The sequence below is a fragment of the Amblyomma maculatum genome, chromosome 3 (assembly GCF_055883805.1).
Source record: "Amblyomma maculatum isolate TAMU_Amacu chromosome 3, ASM5588380v1, whole genome shotgun sequence".
Taxonomy (NCBI): Eukaryota; Metazoa; Arthropoda; class Arachnida; order Ixodida; family Ixodidae; genus Amblyomma; species Amblyomma maculatum.
The window spans coordinates 186,675,586-186,699,303 of record NC_139346.1 but is presented as its reverse complement, the minus strand read 5'-3'; the positions used below and the strand labels follow the sequence as shown (position 1 = coordinate 186,699,303).

Genomic DNA, 23,718 nt, shown 5'->3' with positions numbered 1-23,718 from the left:
CACCTTCGCATAAATAGGGGGCAGAAGAGCGGTGTCCCATTATTATTTTTCTTTTTATCATAATTCAAGCTGGTTGTCGTGCATTCTGCATTCGGTGCCAAAATAGATGCTGATTGGCCACTTGCGGAGCAAACCATATAAAGGCAGTTGTGTAAGATGAGCTTGCATACACAATGGCACATGTATTACTGCCGCTGAAAAGTAGCAGTAATGGCATTGGGCTAAACTGAAGGGGTAGAAAAATCTAAAACCATTTTAATTGTTGTTTTTGTTAACTATAAATTAATTTAAAACACTTTTGTTTTTTTACTAGGGACTTGAAGCCTGGCACACAGAGGCAAACACATCATGGTCAACCTCTGCAAAAGCAGTACCCTAACCGACAAATTTCCACGTTATTGAAGGAGTTGAAACAGATTGCAAATGGAAGTTTCACTGCTCCAAGCACAAGTGCTGATATGAAGGAGAAGCCTGTTGCTCCCGAAGCCAGACAAGTGCAGCCTCCAAGGACATCTGTTGGAACATCCACTAGTGTCACTACGACTTCCTTGTTAACAGCCTCGCCAGCTGCACTTGGTCGCCAGATATCGCTGTTGCCTGTGGCCAGTGCTAGCGGCGGTAGCAAGGTTACAGCACTTCCTGTGACTGTGACCGTTTTGCCTGTGACTGCGGCCTCTGGCCCTGCACTGTCTGTTACCACGACCAGCTCACCAGTAGCTGGCGGAAACATTTCCACCCCGCGGATTTCCTCTGCTCAGGCTAGCCCACAGAGCATTCTGCAGAAGCTCCAACAAAACCTGGGTCTAACCGTTGTGCCAGTTCAACAGAGGGAAAAGCCTAATAAGGAGGACACTGCTGCAGATGCCACTTCACTGCGCAAGAATGTGTCCGCTGGAGACAGTGCTGCGTCTTCAGGTGAACTATCATCGTTCTGTAAAGATGGTGCAATCGCAGTTCCTTCGGGCCTGAGCATAACGAGTGCATCTCCTAGAGCACCTGCAGGTGATAAGGCTGCCACTAAGGCATCCGAGCAAGTGGCAGTGATACAGATTGGCAAGGCCAGCCAGCAACAGCCACACATTCCCACTACCAAACCAACAACATCAACGGTGAGCACCCCGGCTTCTGGACGAAGCCATCCGCCTGCGTCACAGCTACCTGCCGGTGCCACAACAGCGCAGGCAGCGCCCCAGAGAGCAACTGCTTCGAGTAGTACAGCTTCCAAGACTTTGCCACTGCCTCGGCCCCAACAGCAGCATCAACAGCAACATCAACAGCAGCATCAACAGCAGCATCAACAGCAGCATCAACAGCAGCAACAGCGTCAGCAACAACAGCAACAGCGTCAGCAACAGCGGCCCGTTGCCTACAGCAGGCACGCGGTGGATGCAAGGCCTCAGCAAGCACCAGTATACTCCTCTGCTGCTGTTTCAAGGAGTGTGACCTTGATGAATACAGCATCGAGGAGTGCAGTGCCTCAGCTTAGAACCATGGCTATGACGACGAGTGTTCACCGGCCCTTGCTGCCGCGGCTGCCCACAGCGGCGCATCCACCTGCGAGTGGTGCTCCTGGACCACAGCCAGTGCAGGTATGAATGTGACAGATACCGTACAGTGGCTCAAGCAAGCTTCTGTACAGTGCTATACACCTGCAAAGTTGTTGCTTCGAGAATTTACTAGTGTGTTTGTTCTTGTTGCACCTAATTAGCCATTCCAGAAAATGCAAATAGTGTTGTGGAAAAAGTTATAGTGTTATGGAAAAGTGTCAAAGCGTTACAGTGGTCAAACAGTAATTACTTTACGTACAGATAATAGGATTAGACATCTTGTCACAGGCAGAGGCTAGATCCATAGCAATGCCCGCAGCAGCTCCAATGTGAAAGAGGTTAGGCCAGACAGCACATAGCGAGGGGTGCGCCATCAGCACCTAGCAGCTGCAAGCAGCACATAGCATAGGTGCATTGTGTCCTCGCTTCTAGGATATAGATAAGCTCATCAATTGTCATTTTTTGAATGTCTAATTGTTAGTTTATCAAACAGTTGCGATTCCCTTCCGGTTTGAGTGTGCTAGCTGTTTTGAGCATTCTGTATGAAGGATGATAACAAAAAGTGCCTAACTACTTGATATTAAAGAAATGTTAAAAATTAATTATATAACAATATGTGCACATGAAACCACATACTTAAGGGAAAAAAAAAAACAATGCTCTGATCTTATTTATGAGGGATGCATCATATCTTAAGAATGCAACTCATATGGTATTTTTAGTGATAGCAGCTGCAGATAATGGTGCTTGAATTATAGGAGAACTAAATAAGAACAGTAAATGGAGCAGCATTGAGAGGCTAATCATTGTCAGTTTACAAATAAGCTACCTTTACTAAAAACAATTTTGAGGAGCCAGAAATGAGTGCCAAGGTTAGTTGCGAGTCATGCTGCCGCTGACGCATTACAACAATACCAGGTGCTCCTGGTGTTGCTGTAGGAACCATGTGAGCGTATTCAGCTTCATAAAGCACACAAAGCTTGCCTAGATATATATATAACAACATCAAAAGCTGCAATTTATTGCCCTGCTGCTAGAAGGGCATGCAGCTCTAAGGCAAAGCTGGCTTTACTAAGCTACTGTATCCAGTTTAACCTGTCAAACTTTGCGGGCAGTCTGGAAGACAATAGATCTAGTACCTGCAAAATTTTTCTGTAAAAGAAAAAACAAAACATTTCTGCAGTTGTGATAGCTATTTTGTGTCCAAGGCCGATGTTGTCCAATATTTATGTTGTCAAGCGTACTGGAGGGTCTACGAAAAACTGCAGAGCTGCAAGGGTGCAAAGGCCGGCAGACAATTATTGTCGTAGTAGTAATAGGGCTATTTTGCAAAATTCTAGTGTCGGCGTGTGAGAGCAAAGGCTTTCTGCCCACCCTTCAGCCCTCCACCTCCTCCACCCTCGAGAAGCGCCACCCTCCACCCACCCACCGCTCCCCCGTCTCAATCCTGCCAAGGCAACAGCAACATAGGGCTGAGAATCCAGAGCAAGGCGAGCAAGTAATAGCGGTTAGTTCTTCGGTGAGTGACCCTAAGGCAGCTTGACACTCTTAGCTGGCTATGGTTGGAGGCAGCATTGAGGAACTAGAGATCCTGCTGAGAGAAAAGTGGTCGAGAGGCTCACACTGAAGTGACAAAGCATAGGTGCTAATACAATGCCGAACTTACGAAGAAGGCGGCTGAGGCAACGAGCTTTAAGCGGAATTCACTGTACCAGCCCAGTATAAAAATACGATCAGAAGCAACACCTTCATCATTGGCATAAAGCTCATGCGTTGAGTTGCAGCAAAGCTCTTTTGTCACTAATCTACTGTGCTATCAAAAGGCAACTCTTTTATCGTAAAGTGAAAATGGAAAGAGAGAAGCACCGCTGCTTTCTTTTTTTTTTTTTCTGGGATTACCGTTAGTTTGTTCCCCCTGCTTTGTTCTCCTGTCGAACCCGCACTTCTAGATTATTGAGAACAGCAGAGGCTATTGTTCTTTGGAATCTACCTGGCTAGTTCTAGGTTGCTTAAAATAGGCATATGGATTAATGCAACTCGGAGCTTCCTTTTCCTCCTTTTGACCACTACAAGCAAGCATGTACTGGTTTGAACATTCCTTCTTTTAACAGTCTGCATAGCTTAACAACTATTGAAATTTAATGTTCAATAATTGCCTTCATATTGCTACATTCATGTTTTTCATTGTTTCTTCATGGTGACCATTCCCTTCTTTGCTGCCTTTTTGCCCTCAAGGTATTGCAGAAAAATTAAAAGGTAATTGTTTTGCATAGCCATAACACCCGAAGAGTTTATTAAGTAATCTACTATTGTAACGTTGCTTGCCTGTGGTGTACCCTTAAATTGCTGTAACTACACTTTTGACATCTTCCGGAGATCAAAACCTGGACCTAGGATGGATTTGGATCAGTCTTTTTTTTCAGGCTTTCAAAATAAAACAGCAGGATTATGAGGGTAAAGAGTGTCAAATATTTTCTGACTAGCACTGATTGTTTCAGCTCAGTGCGATGTCCATTATGTTATGCAAAATAAAAGAAAATGTAAAATGTGCAGTTTAAATTACGACTCCCGCGTGCTCGCATTGTTATTAAAGCAAAAGCCTTCCTTACCTCATGAGTGCTGTGATTAGGATTTGTCACCAGAAAGTGTGCAACGACCTGATTATAGAATAAAAAGAAGAAAATTGTGGTCTCTGTGAGAATCAAACTCAGGCCACCGGCATGTGAGACTGGGGCGCAGCCGCTCCACCGCTACACTTCGACGTTTTAAGCTGAGCGACAGTGCATCTAGTGAATGCACTGTGGTCTTAAAAACGCATGGCGCAGTTGAATCAACAAACGTAAGCATCAAGAGAAGCAGCAACTGGCCACCAAACAAACAAATGTAAGCACTAATGCTTTCACATTATTGCATGTAAGGATACTTAAGTGCCTCCCCAGAATTTTAAACTTTGGTGTTATAGTTTACTTCTTGGGGTTTCAGCTAAGGCTATGAGGGACACCTGAGTGGAGGATTCCAAAAATTTTATCACCTGGGATTGTTTAAAATGCATTGACACCGCGCACTTCTGCTTTTCGTCTCCATCGCCACTGCTGCTTGGATTGAGCCCACGTCCTTGGGATCGGCAGCCAAGTTTCCTGACCACCGAGTTACCGCAATAGGGCATTGACTTTGATGTAAAACCAAAGCTATGGACTGGAAGTGCATAGTTGCATCAACACTGCACTGCTGAGTATCGCCATTCTACAACTTATTTTTCCTGAATATTTTGGTGGGAATTGGAGAAATCCAATTCCATCGCTACTCCATAAATGGCGCTAGTAAGTGGCCGCCATTAAAGCCCTTCAATAAACTAAAAGTAGCGCCATCTCCTCTCCCCTCCTCTGGCGCCGCCGCTCCTCCTCTCACATTTCGACCGTGGCTCCATCTACGCGGTGCACGGCTAGCGCGCTCTCTCCGGAGCAGGTGTTGGTCACGGCCGCTTCGATCGGGGCACGCCGCGTCTTTTTGCACTGGTAGAAAGGAAAAAAAAGCACGCGCAAGCACGTGATTGCGCTCGGCCAATGGGAGGGTCGAATGCCGAAGGAGAGCGCCGGAGAGGAGGCGGGCGGCAATCTTCACAAGTTGGCGCTACTTTTAGTTTATTTAGGGGCTTTAACCATCATATTGGACAAGTGTTTTTTTTTTTCTCAAAATGAATGCCTTGTCATAGTGCTAGCTCAAAACCTAATGTCAAATATATTAGACAAATGGAGGATATAGGCAGCGCACAGTGTAGCACACATTTGTACGGAACACATGGCTAGGTATTGTCTGTTTTTATTGTATAATTTGGAACCAAACGCACTTGAAAGAGTAGGCAAGGTATGTGGTGGTAGCAGCTGCTACTTTATGCAGTGGTTGTCCTAGATTGTTCGTACTAGATTGTTTCTACATGCATGCCTGCAACAGCTGGAGGGGTGAGCTTCAATGTGTGGCAGTGAAAGGTTGCTGGTTGTCTGTCAGGCATCATTATGAGCCTTCAGCTACATCTGTTTGCGCTTCAACTTTTTGCTGTGCTGACATAGGAAATAAATAATTGCTTGGCTGTTGCCACAAAAGACGAAAGGAGTGTAGGAGAAGTACCTTGGTGAAATCGCCCTTTAATGGAACACTGTTTCGCCACTTGAGATGTTATCTAATACAGCATTATTATGCTCTCGACACTGGATACTTTGAGCTTACTAAATTGCTTTGTATTAAGCAGAGTATTTTAGTTCAACCAACTGGTAGTCTAAGTAAAGCGTATCCGAAATAGCAAGACTCCAGTTTGTATCTTTACACACACACATGTGCACATGCAGCTGAAGCTACAAAAGATGCCGAACTTGCTGTCTGTCTGAGAAAAATAGCTTATGATGGAGGATCCACAAGATCCAAAAGCAGGCAGGGAATCCATGCACACTACCTAGCACAGAGGACTCAAGTGAGCAGGGGGGGGGTCATGTTCAACAGTTAAAGGGCCTGACCGTTACTAGCGCACAGATACCGCCATCTATGTGCCGTCCGAGGAAGCGCTGCTTTTTGTGCAGTGCCGTTCATGCTTTCATCTACTTAGTGGCGAGGTAGGCTATCATCTTCAAAGCACAGCAGTACTGGTTTGTGTTATTGCACTGGTCTTATACTGCTGGAGGCGATTCGTAGATGCTGCTAGACATAAAAAGCTTGATAAACTGTGCAGAAATATATGTTGATGTCAGGAGTTAAACTCTGTATACATTTACTAGCAATCTGTGTTCATTCCTTAATGCTAGTGTCTTTCATTGGATCTAAGAATTCAATGGTTGCTAGATTGAACTATGAACCTGTGCCTGTAAAGAGTATGCTTATGGGAAGTGACGTATATGCCACGCATTTCTGCCCCCTTGACAGGTTCCTACAAGCAGCATGGCACCAGTTCTGGTTCGGGCCACAACGCTACAGGAAGTCCAGTGGTCTCAGCAGCCAAATCAACAATTATGTGTGTCGGTGCCGGGGCTCCGTGTGGTTCAGGCCTCCAGCTTCCAGGGCAGAATGGCAGCACCACCTCCGCTTCAGTTGTGCGCTCCCACGTTGGCTGTGGGGCACCCTGTTGCCGGCACAGTCTTGCAGCCTCCTGCCGCAGTTCCTCCCTTTCCGTGGGGTGGCTTTGCACCGCAGAACCCTCAGTTCATGGGTGGCGTGCCCCTCAGCGGACCACAGTCATTGCCTGGGCAAGCCATGGCGGCACAACAGGTGTCTATCAACAGGGTTTTTGTCCTTTCAATGTTGCCTGTTGGGCTATATGTCATTTAAGAAGAGCTTTATATATTTAAATGCAAATTTTTATTCTGAAAACGGAAAAAAGGACAGAAATAAGTGTATATGCTTTTATATGGATACCTACTAGCTTGTAGGAGTGGGATTTAGCTAATACAAAAAGCAGCAGTATTGCATCGCATGTTATCCATGCGGTTATATTTACTCAAGTATGCAATTGTGTGCGCATGATAAATGGACAGTATCTGGCTTTTACTGTAATCAGGATCAGTGTAGAAGTGCTGAAGCAAAATAAAAATGTACCTGAATAAAAAAAAAATGCTGTGCTGTACCATCATGGGCAGCATGTATTACAGTACTTGTGTCAATTAATTCAGTGACACTACCTTTGTATCAAGCCAGAAGAGCTGTGCCACCCTGATAAATATTGGGAAAATTGCATCAAACTGCTCCAACTTGCGTGTTTTTGAATCTAAATTTTGTTAATCTGACTGGCAGGCCTAACATAAGTCAAACGATCGAACGTTATGTTTGATTATAATGCAACAGTAATTTTAGTAAGTATGGTGATTTCTGCATATACTGCACACTGCATCTGCCAGGATATCGTCTTTGCTGAGCACTGACGAGCAACAGCATACGGCGAGAGCCCATGCCAGTGCTATGCATGGATATATAGCGGCGACATGTAGACAGCGTTCTGCGCTATGCTGTCAAGTCTTTGAGCTGTGACAGTCGCTCTTCTAAGGTCTGTCCGCGAAAATCTTGGGCAGCGCAGCTAACGGCGAGAATTGTTAGGTACTATCCACCCGTTCAAATGGGTGCTACATGGTGACCTCGGTGCACCACCATTTGTTGAAAGTTGGGGAGGGTTAGCGTAGGCTTTGTGCGCATTCTGGGCAGAATTGCTGCAGCCAATAGAAATGCCTGGCCAAGGCTTGTTTTGCTCACAAGGGTAATCAACCGAGCCTTAATAACTGCTTCTGCTTGAAGGCAGCATAGGTATACATAAGACGTGGCAAAACTTACTGACGTGAGCAAAAAATTAGAATGAATGATTTTTGAATTAAAAGATTGACATGGGTTATCTCTGCAAACCTATTATAATGCAAAAGCACAGTTTTTTTTTTTTTTTCGTCTTGGTTTAGCTTAGTGTAAATGCTGTTTTTTGCGTGATACTTACCTGATACAAACTTTCTGTGGCTGTGGTCCCAGTGCACTGCAGTTTTTGCTGTACATGTAGCATCAGCTGGGAGCTGCCACGTCATATGGCTCAGCAAATAGCACTACACTGCAACTAGAATATTTATAGTGTAGTCTGCCGTGGACAACAGCCCCTGCAGCAGCCACAGCAGCTGATTTGCGACTGGCTGGGGCAGCTGCTGTCACTTGGCCCTGACATGGCTGGTGAATTGGATTCTTGTGGCTTCTTGAGATATGGGGTCGCTCGACCGGTCGACTGGTCTACTTGAATAGACCGGATGGTGTCACGATATACTGTCATAATGCTGTGTTGTTATCTTTTTTAACTTTCCACTTCTCCTGAGGTGTTGACAGATGTCTGCACTGAGTCAAAACGGATCAGGACCTCTCACTTTCTTAGTATGTACTTAACTTACTAAATGGTGGAGCTTTAATCCTACCTAAACCTGATTATAATGAGCGAAAGCACCTGCTGTGGTGGCTAAGTGGTTAAGATGTTCAGTTGCTCTACTCAAGTACCAGGGTTTGCACATACATTAGCTCAGTCTGTCACAGAATATCATGCAGTACCATTGGCCTTTGTTTATTCTACCCGCTGCTGTCGACTTGCCCTTTGTTCCCATAGTCGCATATTACAGTACTCTTCGTCAGGCAACCCAGATGGACCAGAGTTAGCCCCCATGCTAACCCAACAAGCAGAACACCTGCAGAATGTGTTCCAACACGTCTAGCTACGATTAAGCGAGGTTCCCCTCTGTACCCTCAGCGTGGCAGCCATGGAGGAGCAGTCTGCGATGTTACCTGTTAGGCTAGCGCTCTCCGATTGGCTGCGTTGCCTGTGATATCACATATGGCGCATGCCTGTGATTGGCTTCCCTGTGCCGCAAATGTGTGCACTATCATCATCCTTTCTTCAGTCAGTGCTTGCAAAGGTCCAGTCTGCTTGAGACGTCAGGTGTTTGTGAGAATGTGGGTAGTAGTGCTACAGTGCGAAAAATCATTGCGCTGGTGAGTAATAAAGATATGATTTGAAGGAGCAATGAGGCAGTCTTCATTGATGCTCCCAGGTTTTTGTTTCCCAGAACGAACATTGATCCTATTATGAAACCTGCAGAAGATACAAAAGTGGTCGTTGACCTGTCTTGAATGTTTTGACCTGTGAGAATGAATTAGTTCAACTAACATAGACCTGGTAGAGCCTTCCTGATGTTTTGAAAGGTTCTTTCACTGTGATTAGGGCCGTACTCATGTAAGAAGGGAAATGGAAACTATGCTTCTGGTTTATATTCCAGCAATAGGCAGCTTCTGATCATCATCATACCTGCCATGGCATGCTCACCTGAGGTGTGCAGGCGCCTCTGTTCCATGCATCTAAGGTTCGAGATGTTCTGTTTGGACGATTTCTGGCTTTATAGATCGTTCTTCGACATGATCTCCCATCCGAATTGGTGTGTACCTGCACATGTCCGAATTAACGAGAGTCCAACACCATTGGCTTACATGGTCGTCAGCCGGGCCCGTGCTTCAAATTATCTGACTGTCATGTTTTTAACTCACTGCAGCCAACATAAACTAACACACAGATTGAGAAAAAAAATTATGCTTTTTTTTTTTTTCTCATTTGACTAATTTCGCCACCTGGCAGCAGAATAAATTTCTCATATTTTGGTGTAACTTGCTCCAATTTTTTTTTCTCCTGTACTCATTTTTGCCATACATTTCAAATACGGCTCCGACATATAAATTTGACAAATGTCACATACAAGTGTCACATTCTCACAGCAAAATAAAGTTTTAGGGACGCTTGAAGGACGCTTGAAGGGTATATTGCGACAATGTTTTAATCGCTCCCATCTGCAGTTTCCCTTGCGAGTCTTTGTTCACGTACATGCACTCCTCTATTCGCTTAATTCCTAATCCTTTTATTTGTGCCTCAGTTACCTCACACATATTTATTAGCGTACAGTTGCAAGCTACCACATTTTGTGAAGAGCCACCAGGCATAGATATAAAGTCCCGCTTTAACCAAGCTGTATGAATGGGGCAATGTGGCGAAGGGGTAGCATGCTCATACTTATCTGGCACACACAATGTAATAAATGACAGTTCTTTTGTTTGTTTTTTTAAACCTGCGTGTGCACGCTCGAATCTTTTTATTCATGAGCAACAGCAGCCCTGCACTGATGCATGTGTTGCTACCTTGCATCCTGTTATGATGTGCTTCCACAAGCTTCATTTCCTCCCTGTTCCTCCCTACTGTTTCTTTTCCTATTACTGAAATTTGTAGAAAGCTGGAACACAGTAATTACATTGCCTTCAGTGATTGGGGGATTACATATTTTGGTCCAACGCATTCTTGAGTGAATGTTCGTGTTCACGTGCACCATCATTCGCAGATCTACCAGCATAGCCCATATACACCTCTGCAGGAGAGAAGAATCGTATAGACATCATTTTGGCAGAGTCAATAAACTTTTTGGTATGCTTGAAAGTGCACCCATTGGAAACTTGCTTTCTTTTTCTGCCTTGACAATTCTTGAGCAGAGGCCTGACAGCTTACAGGCAGGATGTAGTTACGACTTTTCTCACAACGCGCTGTTATGCCACTCTTTTCAGGTTATGCGAGATGCCGTGTAGATATAGGGCACTACCTCGACTTTTTCTTCGCTAGCCCATAAATTTCTGAGCCCTGCCTGGTTTTCGTTTTCATTTTCTGCGACAGCTGCACTCGGCAAGTTATTCAGATATCCTGCATCACTTAGGCAAAGTATCTGTTGGCAGAAGCTGTCCACTACATGTGGACATCTCTACTGCAGTGCGCTGCTAAGGTAAAGGCTGGTTATCCCTCTCTTGATCAGCTTAGAGTGCAAGGGAGCTCCAGCAGACACGGCCGTCATTGAAGTTAGCCTGACAACCCAATCCAATTGCTACACGGCATTTCTTGGGTAAACTTCATTGCACCTGCACAGTCATGAAAAACATTCAACACCTTGCCAACAATGGTTGGAAGCGAGTCACCAAGTGCAAGCTTCAGAATGATTAAAGAGTAATTAACATGTTTAAACAGGCAAAGAACATACTCATTAGTTAGGTGTCAAAAAGAATGATCAAACCTGGCCCAAAACAATTTCACAGTACTGGAGGTACACTAGCACCAATGCAAATACCGTTCTTTAGCTCACACTTTTTTCCTAGAAAGTCTACGTTAATTGAGTACAAATAAAATGCTAAAACCTCAATGGAAGAATTTTTCTTCATTTCATTGAGCTTTATTTCACAAATTTAGTCCACTCATGTTCAGAACGGAACAATGGCCATTAGCGCACTGTACAAAGCAGGGGACCATGGGGTATGAAATAGATGTCAACAAAGAGCTCAGAGGTGGTACCCACAAAGCCTTCCTTCAGTTTCTCAACCATGCTGGCAGAGTTACAAATTGCATCCACTGTGACTGTGTTCAGTTGGCACTGTAGGTACTGACTTCCCAGCTTCTGCCAGGATCTTTCCTCTGTAACGCTAGCCCAGAGCAGACAGTCAATCTTGTGGGTCTTGACTATCGAGAAAATCTTGAGCCTGTCCCACTCCGCTTTATAAACCACCTTTTTCAGCCTTGGTAGGTTGAAGTCCTTCAGCATTAGGATGGCTTCCTGTTACAGGCATGGAAGTCTTGTCTATTTTCCAATGCGCATGGCATGACGGTCACGAGTTGATGTACTGATTTCATGTTTCGTACTCTCTAGCAGACATCTCTATTGCACCTTGTGACAGCTACAGCTCTAGCTCCATCAGCTGTAACAGTGTCTTTAATGCTTTGCAATTTCAAATTAATATTAATTTTGTGTGAATATTTCTGCAAGTGGCAAATAGTTATGTGAATTTTCAGTTTTGGGCTTAACTGCAATATTTATGCTTGATTCGGGTTCAAAAAAGTACTGCAGTCTCACCCACTTACAATATATATAGTGGTATTGCATTGTATCGGAAGTTCGTAGTAGTAGCCACAAAGCACAAAGTCATACAGTAGTGGTGTTTACTTCCTTAAAGTGTTAAGTCTGTTTCTTCAAAGCAGAACCTGTCAAGCTGTTTCTGAGCGTTCCAGCGCAATAATGTGTTCCTGGCTGAGACCCCTTCTGTGGACGAGCCGCTGTAGGAACGCTATAATATACCTGTGTAGCAATAAGTCATTCACAGAAACTGGTGGTAGGTTGGCATCCTCGTCTTTGATCGTTAACAAACTTGTAAGCATGCAGTAATGATGCAAACACGGCATATAGGTATGTTCTTCAGAACATGTTGGTGTGCGTGAACCTTGTGTAAAGCACACGATTATCGTGTTGGGCTTCATACAAGGCAAAACTTTACTGCAGCCACTGGGTTTTTGAACCAATCTAACAAGAAAATGGACCCGCAGAGACTTCCCTGCAATCTGCGACCTTTCTCTTACGCAATTCCATAAAGCACACATTCCACCTCGGCATGTTACTTCAAGAATGCCTTGAACTCAAGAAAGCAATAGCTTCATGAATATCAACACTGACAGCTCGAAAAATGCTGTTTATTTGGAATAATCACAATCCTTAGATGCAACAAAGAAACATTTAGCCTCCTGTTTGGTGCACAATAGCCTCAGTTGCTTTTGGGCCATAAAACCCAGACACAAGACATGCGTAGACCTAAATCACAAGTGAGAACTAGCACTTTCTTCGAAAATAATGGTTAGTCATATCAGTTTTTGTTGACTGCTACACTTGACCACTTTGTACAAGGGTGATGCAGACTGTTTAACACTGCTGGCATGCAGCGGCACGAAAGACAAATATCTTGCCTGGTCATGTGACAGCACGCCACATTACCACGTAGGCCAAGGTGCGTGCCTAGTGGCTGGCATGTTCAAGCTTGTCTGACCATTGCCATCGGTTGTACACTGGCTATGTGCCTTAGTTTCGCTTTCAGCATTGCCACTGTCACGCTTACTGCACTTCACACGCTTTGTCAAGCTGGCACACACTGAATGGCCACGTAGCCTGTCGGGGAGTGCCACCTTTTGTTTTCTAGTGGGTCCATGCTTCACTTCAGCAAGATCACTGAGCTTGGGGGCCTTTTTTGGTCACCGCACTGGCTGGAAACACACTAGTTTGACTACAGAGCCGAGTTTGCGGTGTCTTCATGTTCATTACAACAAAGCGGTGGGGCAGCGGTTGTTCTTTTTGTCATACACATACTTTGACTGTAGCTCCACACTCACCTGCTACAACTTCAGCCATTATAAGTGGGCTTGACTGTATCTGTGCACCCTTTTTTTCATAACTGCCCTGTCTTGCTTTCATCTCATCATCCACAAAGTAGTGGCTTGATAAGCTGCAGTTTGTCTTAAATATTAATCAGCTAAGTTGGGTAGCTACTTATTGATGTTTTGGTTTGCGGTCTTCTTCCTGGTTCGTCAAAACTTCCATTCTATTGGTCACCAACATCAGATGGTTGAAAGGGACAGTGTGAGGTGGCCTTGAAATCTGGAAAAGCTGTTTTAAATCTGCTGACTTCCTACTCCTGTTTCCACCATACTCCTCACCTTCGATAACTTAATATTTGAAAGTCGCGCTTGATGGATGCTGTGACGATAGGATTGGTATTCTACCAGTATGCTTGATTTACTGATCGCTCGTATAGATATTGTCTTCACTTTCCAGTGACCAAAGTAACTGCAGTAGCACTTGTGTCATATTTAAGCGGTACGAAAATTTGCTTCATCTCCAACAAGAGGCCCATTGACTGCTGTAACTTTGCGTAGTTATGTCCAGACACATCTATGTGCATTAAGGAGGCTTACCTACACTACATTGAGCACTTGTTTGTTGGCTAGAATCTCGGCTTCATTGTCAATGTGCATCACTTGAGGTGGGATACTCTCACTTTTCTTTCAGTGAGTCGTTGGCCGTTGTTATGGGTGTTATTGTCTTCGAGTATGGTCAAGTAGCTTTAAAAAATTTGTTCTGAGCTTCAGCAGCGTCAATGATTGAAAGCACTTGTTTGCTAGAACATTTAAGAGACTACAGCATATCTTGTCGAAGCATGTTGGAGAGAAAGATGCTTGATCATCAGTTATGAGCCCTTCGTGTCTTATAAATGTGTGAGTCTAGGCTAGTTGGTAACCGATTATGAACACAAAGCGCGCAAGAAACACATGGAGTAATGAAGACATAGACAAGCACTTCTCAAGTCTTTGTGCTAACAATGGACTACCAGCTAACCAAGAACCACTTCCGCATTCTATTAGTCCATCATTGTGGTTGTTATTACGAGATTGATGGAAACCATCTTATATACCCCCCAAGGATCGAAATATGGGGATGCAGTTAGTCCAAAATTTAGAGGTTTCTGCAGGCTTCTGCACTGCATGAAATGGTGAAAAGTGTGCAGAACACATGCTGCGTGGTTAATACACTGGAATAGTGAATCGGAGGACCCGGGTTCTGAACTTGTTTGCTCAGTAAAGTTTTTATTTCTGCTCGGATTCAAAACAGACTGCGGCGGCCGTGTTTTGGCATCCGTGGGCTGTGCAGTGTCAGTGCAAAAAAAGGTCCCCAGATGGTAGAAATTATTCCATATCCCTCCACTACAGTTTCCCTTTCTCTCCCTCTTTTTCACCCCCACCTTTCTCTATTCCCTTACAGTGCAGTTCAGGTATCCACCAAGAGGTGTGACGGTTACCACACCTTTCCTTTCCTGTAAACCAATTCACCAATTTTACTCTGCAGGACCTCTCAAAACATGAACTTCCGCCAATTGCAAACACCAGAGATGGGCTCAAAAGTGTGAAGTGTGAAGTGTTTTGGTATTGTTAAAGAGTTCTGACAAAAATGCCTTCTTATGTCATGTAGTCTTTGTGGGGTTTACCTTTGGTAGTTAAGCTGTCGAGTGGCACTTCACCAACATAACACGAGTTTGGTCCAGAGCAAGCTGAGGGACTCGGCCAGCATTCCGAGTTTTCATCATTATTGAAAGTGTCATTATCTCCCTGACCTCGAGTCATATGATTTGTGGAAACATAGACTTTCGCTCTGAGGAAAGGAAGGCACAGTTGACTGAGAACACTAGTGTATCTTACGCAGTAAGTAGCCAGCACAGGAGCAGGAGTGTTAGTGCCACACAGGTGGGCGTTCGAGCCTAGACACAAACAAACATGCCAGGTGCGTGCGTTCCATGGCAAAAGCCGGGGAACTTGGAGGGAAAACTATGCACTCTCCTGCTGCTGTGTTGGTCAGTGGTTTCTCCGTTCGTTTCGCCCACGCGCGACCTCGTGATGAAGCAATTGTCCATTAGTTCAGTTGGAGTGACTGCATAAAGACACGAGTTCGAAAGGGCAGAAAGAAAATAGGTTGCTTTACGCTGAATCTCGAAGGAGTTTAGGCAAGCAGCATGGCTGCCATTCCCTTGCTCCCACAGTTCGTCTCTAACAAGCAAACTAGCAGCAGTGGCCGTGTGTTCGTGGCACTCAGAGAATGCAGTGCCCTTATCTTGTGTCACATTTGCGTCGCTCGAATTAAGACAGCAATAGCATATTCATATAAGTTGATTGAAATCAGCCATCCTTCTTTGTAATATATTCCGTATTTCTTGCTTTCAGAAGTTGCAACATTGACTGTTGCTTAGCGGTGGCATTTCTCTTCCTGCCAGAATGGATGAGCACTTCTCTAGTATTCAGGAGCAGTTACTTCTCTGGGCACACAATCTCGTTTTCATTTTAAAAACACCAAAAAACTGTGCGTTTGTCAGTCTAGTGTGCCTGCGCTTTACTAAGAAATTCAAGCACCGCTTGCTGTGCAGTGCGAATACTTTTGCGGAGTATCTATGCAATAGGGACCAGAAATGAATGTCTTTTGAGTTGATAGAGGCAACATTTTATCCTAACATGTGAAGATGATGTCAAGCATAAAACCCAGGTTCATGTTACATCATTCCTTGTGCTGGACTGTCTTTTTGTATGTGGGCCATCGTGCTTTTCGCATTCTGCTCTCATAATGTCCCGTGAAATGTTTGACAAACAGTAGATATTAATAGCTATCTTTTTTGCTCTTTCATTTTCAGGCACTTTTGCCTCGGGGCCCACCCTTCTACAGGTAACCCAAGTTCGTCCCGAGTGCTTCTCCCTTGTCATGAAAGACAAGCTTCCTTTGCCTGTGGCATAGCTGGGTGTGTTTAATTTTTAATGCGCTAGCATTAGATGTGGAAATGAGCCCCTCAGTTGGGCTGTATGTGTGCGGTCACTGCCAGCCGCAACTCTTGGGGAGAAGAGGTCAGCCAGTGCAGGGGGAAAGGGCTCTGACCCTGAAAGAAATTAAAATAAATGTAGCTGCAACTCTGCTGAGAGTGGATTTCGAACCCAAGGCATGCATAATTGTTTGATGAGGTACGTTTTATTTATTCCATAGCTGCACACGCTATGTTTTGCTTGTGCCATAAATAGGTGTGCAGTTTTTCTTGCCACTGCACTGGGCACAATAGTAGGAGTACACCTGAAATAAGTGGTGAGCAAAACCTTATGCCACTCTCTGAGAGCTCCAGTTATTTTGAAATTCTCATTTTCAAAGCACTCATTGTCAAAAACCCATTATTTTTCATGCTGATAAGAAGCGACCAGTGATAGTTTGACAAATTCTTGGCGTCAACATTTTGTCGCCAAGCTCTGAAGACAGTTTTGTACCGTGAGGCAAGTATGCTTGGGCTCTGTGTGGCTGAAGTTGGGAGTGCAAAACAAAAAGTGCGCATTTATTTTTTAAGCTGAAATTCCAATGAAGTAAAATTACTTTAGAGCTTTTTCAAGAAGTCTTTTTTCTTTCTTTTGACTGGCAGCAGTTGAGAGTGGCAATGCCAGTGCATGGGAAGAAAAAAATGAATAAAACGCAAATCAGCTTATCATACTTATTTTTAGAGATTTACTTTTGCCTTTTTCTGTGTTAGCTGAAGTTGTTAATGAATGACGAATGGTTAAAAAGTGCAAGTTTTATTATTCCGCAATGTTTTATGTAGTTCACGGATTGTTGGGATTTGTGAACTTTACACATATTCAAAGCATCACTCTGTGTAACCTTACTGGGCGTGTGGATTAATGTGTCCAAAGGGAAGTACATTGGAAAATGCTCATTGGACTTGAAATGTTCAGAAAGACCTGCTGCCAGCTGGGCATTTGCTAAACGTGGGTAGTGTAATTGGTATTGTAATCCCGGTGCAGCATTTTTGTTCCCAAATCTCTTCGAGATGAATGCTGGGTGGTCACAAAAGCCGCTACAAGATTTCCTTGATCAAGTGGCCTGCTGTTGAGGGAGTTATTTGGCATGGAATGGTTCACGCTAAGAGTTCCGTTTTGCTTGTTGTGCATATTTTGTTCAGTGTGTGGCCTCCTTTCATTTGGATTTTTGTGCAAGGTGCTTCAGTTTATTTCTAATGGCATAATTTTATGACATTGTTTTAACTTGCCTTCACTGATTTTACATATAACTAAGCACCTACGAAAATTTGTGTTGTGTGGCCCTAAAGTTTGCATTTCCTATTAAATGAGTATTTAGGATGAAGTGCATTTTGCTTGCTTAATGTATATGTAGTCCATTTGCATCTGATAAGCTTGGACTGTGAGTTTGTTTTTAGCCCTTGCTGTGGTACATGATAGCCTTGACGGGGCTCGAGAGGCCAGCATGTCCTTTCAGTTTCAGTTTTTAACAACTGATATGCAGTAGAGCCTTGGAAGTGGTATATGTTATCGAAACACTGCTTGCCAATGCCAAAAGGGTGAAATATCTATGAGCTTCCAGGGTCTGTTTGCCTGCATTGGAAGCATTTGTGTATGTTGTATAGTACTGACTTAATACAGGTCGGGGGGGAACAAAAGGACAAGCAGCCTGCCTAGGCACACCACCAACTAGCCCACACTGGGGCTATACTTTTTTTTCCTTTGTGCTCAAAGACGTGAATGTGACGGGCAGTAAATGGCTTGCGATCCTTTGATTTAACCGTACCTGCACACAACTGTGTGGGAACGAGCACGACGTGCTTGGCTATACAGGTACAGTTCTGAAGGGGTTATCCCTTTCCAGCAACCTCAAAGCCCTGCCCCCTTTACCCTTGGTCCCAATTTCCCATTGTAGTCATCTCTGCACAATATGTGGTGACGCTCTCATTACAAGAGTACTTGTACTTGAACATCACAAATTGTGCATTCAGACTTGAAAAATTTATGTGACTGGTTTTCCAGTTGTTACATTAAACAACGCATCTGTCAAAGTTATAAAGGTCATATATGCTTAAGACGTGTAATCCTGTCCCATAGTTGCTTCACTTTCTTTTCCCCTTTTACAAATCTTTATATCTCTCTGTTTAGTTTGAATCTCTGGTGTTGCATATGTCGAAAAACTATTCCCTCTGAAATCCACATGCTCCAAAACAGCCTGCTTTACAAAGTTGTTGCAGGCTATATCCGGATACCAAATGCTTAGGCTTATGACAGTAGTGTGTGTGTTGCATTGTTTAGCTTCAGGTAGCAACATCATTCATTCATACTGTACAAACTCCTTGTCATGTCATAAATAATTAGTATTTGTGTAACATATCTTGTACATAATGAATTTGTCTTGCTAAGAACTTGTTGAGAATTGTAAACAAATTGTAAATTTTGGCTGCCATTCACAGATTGTAAGGCAGCAGTGCATATGTCTTGCCATATTTATTTTTCTGTCCATGGTGCAATTTTCAAGGAGAAGCAGCAAGGCTGTGGCGAGTTGCATGGAGAGCTCTTGCCATTTTTTGAGCTGCATGTTATTGCTTCCGGAGGCTTCTGTATCAACTAAGTGTCGGTAGCCCCTTGTATGAAAACCACTAGTCCATTTGTGATGTGCGCTTGTCAAGCTACAGTATACTATCATGTTTAATGCGTAAATAGCGTAGCTTTCAAGATTATGCTGTTACTGAACTCCTGCTATCTGGTGAGATTATGTACCTGTGACCAAAGTTACCACTTCTGGAATTGCATTTCCTGCATCTGGGAACACTAGTAAGTCCTGAAACTCTAGATGTAACTACCGTCTTACTTTTGCGCTTTTAGTTGCCAAAGTGGTAGTGGCGGCACCTCATCAAAGTGAAGTTAGCTGAAAATAATGGTGTGTGCAGTTGTTGTTTGAGGCCAGTACTTGTGTGCCTACATTTGCAAAATTCGTTTCTGAACTTCCTTTGCTTACTTGATAATGACAGATTTAAGTCAACGCACTAAATGTTATCTGGGCATCCCACCATTGCCATTTCTTTATTTACAGTTGTTCACACAATGTAAAAAAAAAGTACTTTTTATTTTTGTATAGCCAGACTGCTTGGATTACGAGTACTGCCAAAAAAAGGAACTGCCTTATCTCAATTTGAAACTCTTAGAAGCATTATCCTCTCCCGTGGAAGACCTGCATTATATTTATGCCCTTCACATAGCTTACGTCTACACTTTTGGCCAAAGCCTAGCGAGCCTTTCTTTTCTTGTCTAACCATCATTCATACTGTTATTAAGCACCCTTCTTAACCGTATTGTCTAACCAAGAGAGTAACTGGAATGGCAGTGGCAAAACTGCAATTAATAGCACATGCAAAATTTTGTACTTCATATTGTAGGTGATAAAACTTTACCGTTCTCTGAATGATGGCTACATGATGCACTTGTGAAACTTGGTGCAGTAGAATACAGCAGGTGTTTTGAAATACAACTATGGCAAATTGTGAACAAGAGGGGATGATGGTGGTCACATGCGCTGTATTGTTGTACCTGTCACCTATGCATTTATCTCTACCTCTGTAGAACAACTTTTTGCCTGAGCTGACATTATAATGGGCCAGTGCCTTGAAATCTGGTCAGGTATAGCAGTCACGCAATTAGAGGTGTATGCATTAAAAATGGTTACTGAGATTGGCACGTATAAAGCCAGTAAACCCATCAGTATTGGTTTCAGCCAGCTATAGAGCTGTGTTGCTTTGCTGTGTCCTTTGCAGTTGTGCTGTGCAGCAATAAATTCTGCGCTCACTGATCATATTGGTTGTGAAAAGTGAACAGTATTGGTTCCAGATTAGGTTTCAATAAAGGAAGCAGGCACAAAGCCTGTGCCCTGCTGCTGTTACTCAAAAGTCTATTGGAGTACTAACAGATAATTACGGATATTAATAATTCAAATGGAAGATTGATTTTGGACTAGCTTGCTCCTGTTGCAGTTACCTGCTAGGCACGTTACTCTCCTTATTGCATTCTTCTATGTCTTTTAGTTGTGCCATTTGTGCCAGACCAAGCACTTTGACTCTGTGCAGTGGTATCTATATTCTGTAATCAATGTAAAAAAAAAAAAAAATTGTCGATTAACCCTTCTGTAGTCACTGTGTTCAGAGCAGCATGACAAGATAGCTGTTGAGGAAAACAACTTTATACACTTGTATTGTCGCGAAGCCTTAGTTTCAAGGTTTGCTGCTGAAAACCAACAAGTTGAGGCGATCAAGTCGGGGCTCTTGTCGACGTTTCACTGTCTTGTCCTTAAGAGGTATCCCGATGCAAACTCTGCTGGGACTTCGTAGCACACTCTTTGCTGCGCGCCAGCGGTCGGGACATAAAATTGTTCCAAGCCCGATTCACAGTGTGTAAGAACAGCATCACCTTGCCATTGCCGCCACTGCTGCAGTGGTCGCCATAGGGCACATTGTCCACTTTGACCACGCTTTGCATTGCCTTGCAGGGTATGCCTCGGGGTGGTGGGTAGTACAAGCTCGAAGTTGTCTCGGATTTGTGCACAGTACAGGCTGTCTTTGTGCCGTCTTCCTGCAATAAATGACAGTTGCATGCAAGTCATCAAACAGACAAATAGCTGATCCCGTGAAAGCTATTTGGCTTGCATTTCTTCTTCCTTTGTTATCCTTAGCTGTGGACACTGCGCTCATTTCATATTTTAGCTGCGCAGAATTAGTGCGCAATGTTTGGAATTCTCCGAGTATCTCGCTATACTAGACTAGAACATGCTCTGGAGCATGAGTGGCGAAGATTTTTTCTGGTACATCTCTTTCATACTTGACTTGCACCACGCATAAATTACTGAAACAAGTTAAAATCACTGCTGCGGGAGTAATCATAATTGTCAATCGTAGAGTCTTGAAGAGGCTAATTTTCAGCGAGTTGCTGAAAAGTATTTCGGTGAAAAGCTTCGTTTTATTATCATCATTACATTTATATTTAGTACTTAGTGTTGTAGAAATTTCTGCATTTGTTTCGTTACTGGAGCTTAGCTGTGCAGTGTTCTAGCTTAAAAAAACGAAACTAAAACAGCAAAGCTGCTTAACAGTGGTGCATCTGACCTTATTTCTTTCTTTCAGTTTATTCAGAATTTTAACGTGGTTGAGGTGGGCACTAGAGATGAGCAGAGCTTTGTACTCCATATTAATAGGTGGTCCAACATCACTATATGACTGTTGTGTGAGAGTGGCAGTTGGAGCTGGTAGAAGTGATGGGAAAAGTTGCCCATTACGTATTTGTATACAACATATGTACGTCAAAGTACCTAGAATCTTGGCAAGTATGTCCAGAGCTGAGTTGTTTGAGAGTATTGTTTTGCTTGCAGAGTGACCAATGTTCTTTCAAGACATCTTGGTCTGAGATACATACTACTGGAGTTTTTCACATTTCAGCTTCATGCGCAATTTTATGCTGGAAAAAGTTAATTCATGATGGTATATACTATTTTTAGGTCATTTTCAGACTGATAGGATAGTGTTTTCAAGCCTTTTATTTTCTCAAACTTTTGTGCAATGAAAAACATTATAAATGGGAAACAAAATGGTCACATGCAGTACATGAAAATTTTGCAGTTTACATCTAAAATAGGGTTGGTCTTTTTGGTCCAGGTTGGATTTATATAGAAAAGTCTTTTGTTCACCTCAGTTTTTTACTTTTGGTAATCAATTCGTTTTCACCTGCTCAAACTTTTGCGCAATGAAAAACGGGTGAAGAAAAACTTACATGCAGTATATAACTTTCCAGATATATTGCAACTAAGAGCGCAGCCCGTTTTTTTTTTTAGCAAAGTTTCAGGATTCTGTTGCAAAACCATGCATAAAGAACAAAAAGCAACACGTGCCTTGAACTGGCTACTAAAAACCATACTCTGTGAGGGATTATTGTTTACCACAAGCAACCAAGCGCACTTACAGTACACAATGTGGCCATTGTCTGCCCCACCAAATTTTTTAAAAATGTAGGAGAAATGTCGATAATGCCTGAGCTTCCCCAAGCTTTAGGTATGCAGCCTGTATTTTATAGCCTAGATTTCCAGATTTATTATTTGTTAGTATCTTGTAGCCATTTACCTTTTGCTGGGATTGCAGCATGGCCACTGTCATCCTTTTTTTGTCTCCTGCTGCTGTTTGCAATACGTGTAACCTAGACTACCAACTGCAATTGCCCCTTGAAATTTCAGTGGGTAAAATTTTGCGTGTCATATTTGGTTCCAGGTTGCGCAGTGGAACTTCCCCTTTCTGTAGTTATTTTTGTCTATGCATTGTGCTCGTAAAAATGTAACCAGTTTCCAAAGATTTTTTTTTTCATGATACTGCATTATTTAGTGGAGTTTTGAAGCCCTCTGATGTTTTCATGCGTGTGTTCGTAGGAGCTGTATGCATACCTGAATCACCACGCATTTTCTTCAGTATTATTCATATAAGGGCCTGTCTGGAGGTTTAAAAACAGTGCGTTTGCATTGTAGCGTTTTTATTTTGCTTAGTGTAACAGATTGTACAGCTTTGCCTGTAAAAATATGTAATCACTTATGAATCTCATATTCATGTACAGGACCAGAGTTTCACACTTGCACAAGCAGTGTATGTATTAAATAAAGGCCATGTTGGAATTGTCCTGCTTCAGATGTGTTCATCAAGAGGGGAAAATAAACAATGTTCTTAGTGTAGTTAATCAGCTGGCTCCGTGCCAGCAGTTCCTTGAATGTGGAGTGCTTCATGCGTTAGTAGCTTAGCAAGTGTTAGAGCACCTAGGAACAATGTACGCTGCAGTAAGGCAAGGCGACACCATCTCCTCCATCATTTTAATGTTTTGAGTGAACTGTGAGGATTAAGGCTAGAGGTGTAAAACTGTATAATTTTTATTTCACTGAAATCAGCCAGGGCTTCACGATTTCCTATGCACAGTCGGGTGCGTGTACAAAGGCAATAAAAGAAAAATCGAAACACTTCAAGAGTTCATTCTGGATGAACAATGCACTCACAAGACTAGATGGCAGACCCAGTCTCTCCAAGGAAAAAAAAAAAGGCACTTGCGTAATAAATATTTATGCTTCATGCACCGATCTTGAAGTCGGTAAAAACCACCCTTGTTGGCACTGCAATCAACATTTTATAGTACCAAAAGACAGGCACTTAAACTTCTTTCTTTCCCAGCTTGCCACTTCAAACTCTAAAGATATTGACATTCACAACCAATGCACACAAGCTGGCATGAGGCATTTTAGGTGTGCACAGATGTCTGGTTGTGTAATGTTGGGTTTAAAACAAGTTTCGGAACACTAGAAAAATAAAAAAAAAATCTGGCACAGAAATTTGGCCTACAAGATTACCTGCAACTACAAGCAGAAAAAAAGACAGGCGCTTGACAACAATAAAAACCGTAAGCATATCCCAT

The 23,718-nt window shown here is 43.2% G+C and overlaps 2 protein-coding genes across 5 annotated transcripts in view; one reads left to right on the top strand and one right to left on the bottom strand.

The window, feature by feature from the left end:
• Nucleotides 1-22,933, top strand: part of LOC146197178 (uncharacterized) — a 29,959-nt gene extending 7,026 nt beyond the window's left edge. For 2 of the 4 annotated variants that reach the window (XM_084598950.1, XM_084598952.1), the window contains exons 3-6: nt 314-1,589; nt 2,929-3,066; nt 6,459-6,800; nt 16,113-22,933. In XM_084598950.1, coding sequence (XP_084455076.1) covers nt 314-1,589; nt 2,929-3,066; nt 6,459-6,800; nt 16,113-16,148 — 1,792 coding nt within the window. In that variant the 3' untranslated portion in view covers nt 16,149-22,933. Of the gene's footprint in view, nt 1-313; nt 1,590-2,887; nt 3,067-6,458; nt 6,801-16,112 lie in introns of those variants that run through there. The other 2 variants (XM_084598953.1, XM_084598954.1) reach the window with 2 other exon arrangements.
• Nucleotides 20,434-23,718, bottom strand: part of coro (protein coronin) — a 25,437-nt gene continuing 22,152 nt past the window's right edge. The window contains exon 12 of the mRNA XM_084598955.1: nt 20,434-20,856. Within this exon, the coding sequence (XP_084455081.1) occupies nt 20,575-20,856 (282 nt within the window). The 3' untranslated portion in view covers nt 20,434-20,574. The remainder of the gene's footprint in view (nt 20,857-23,718) is intronic.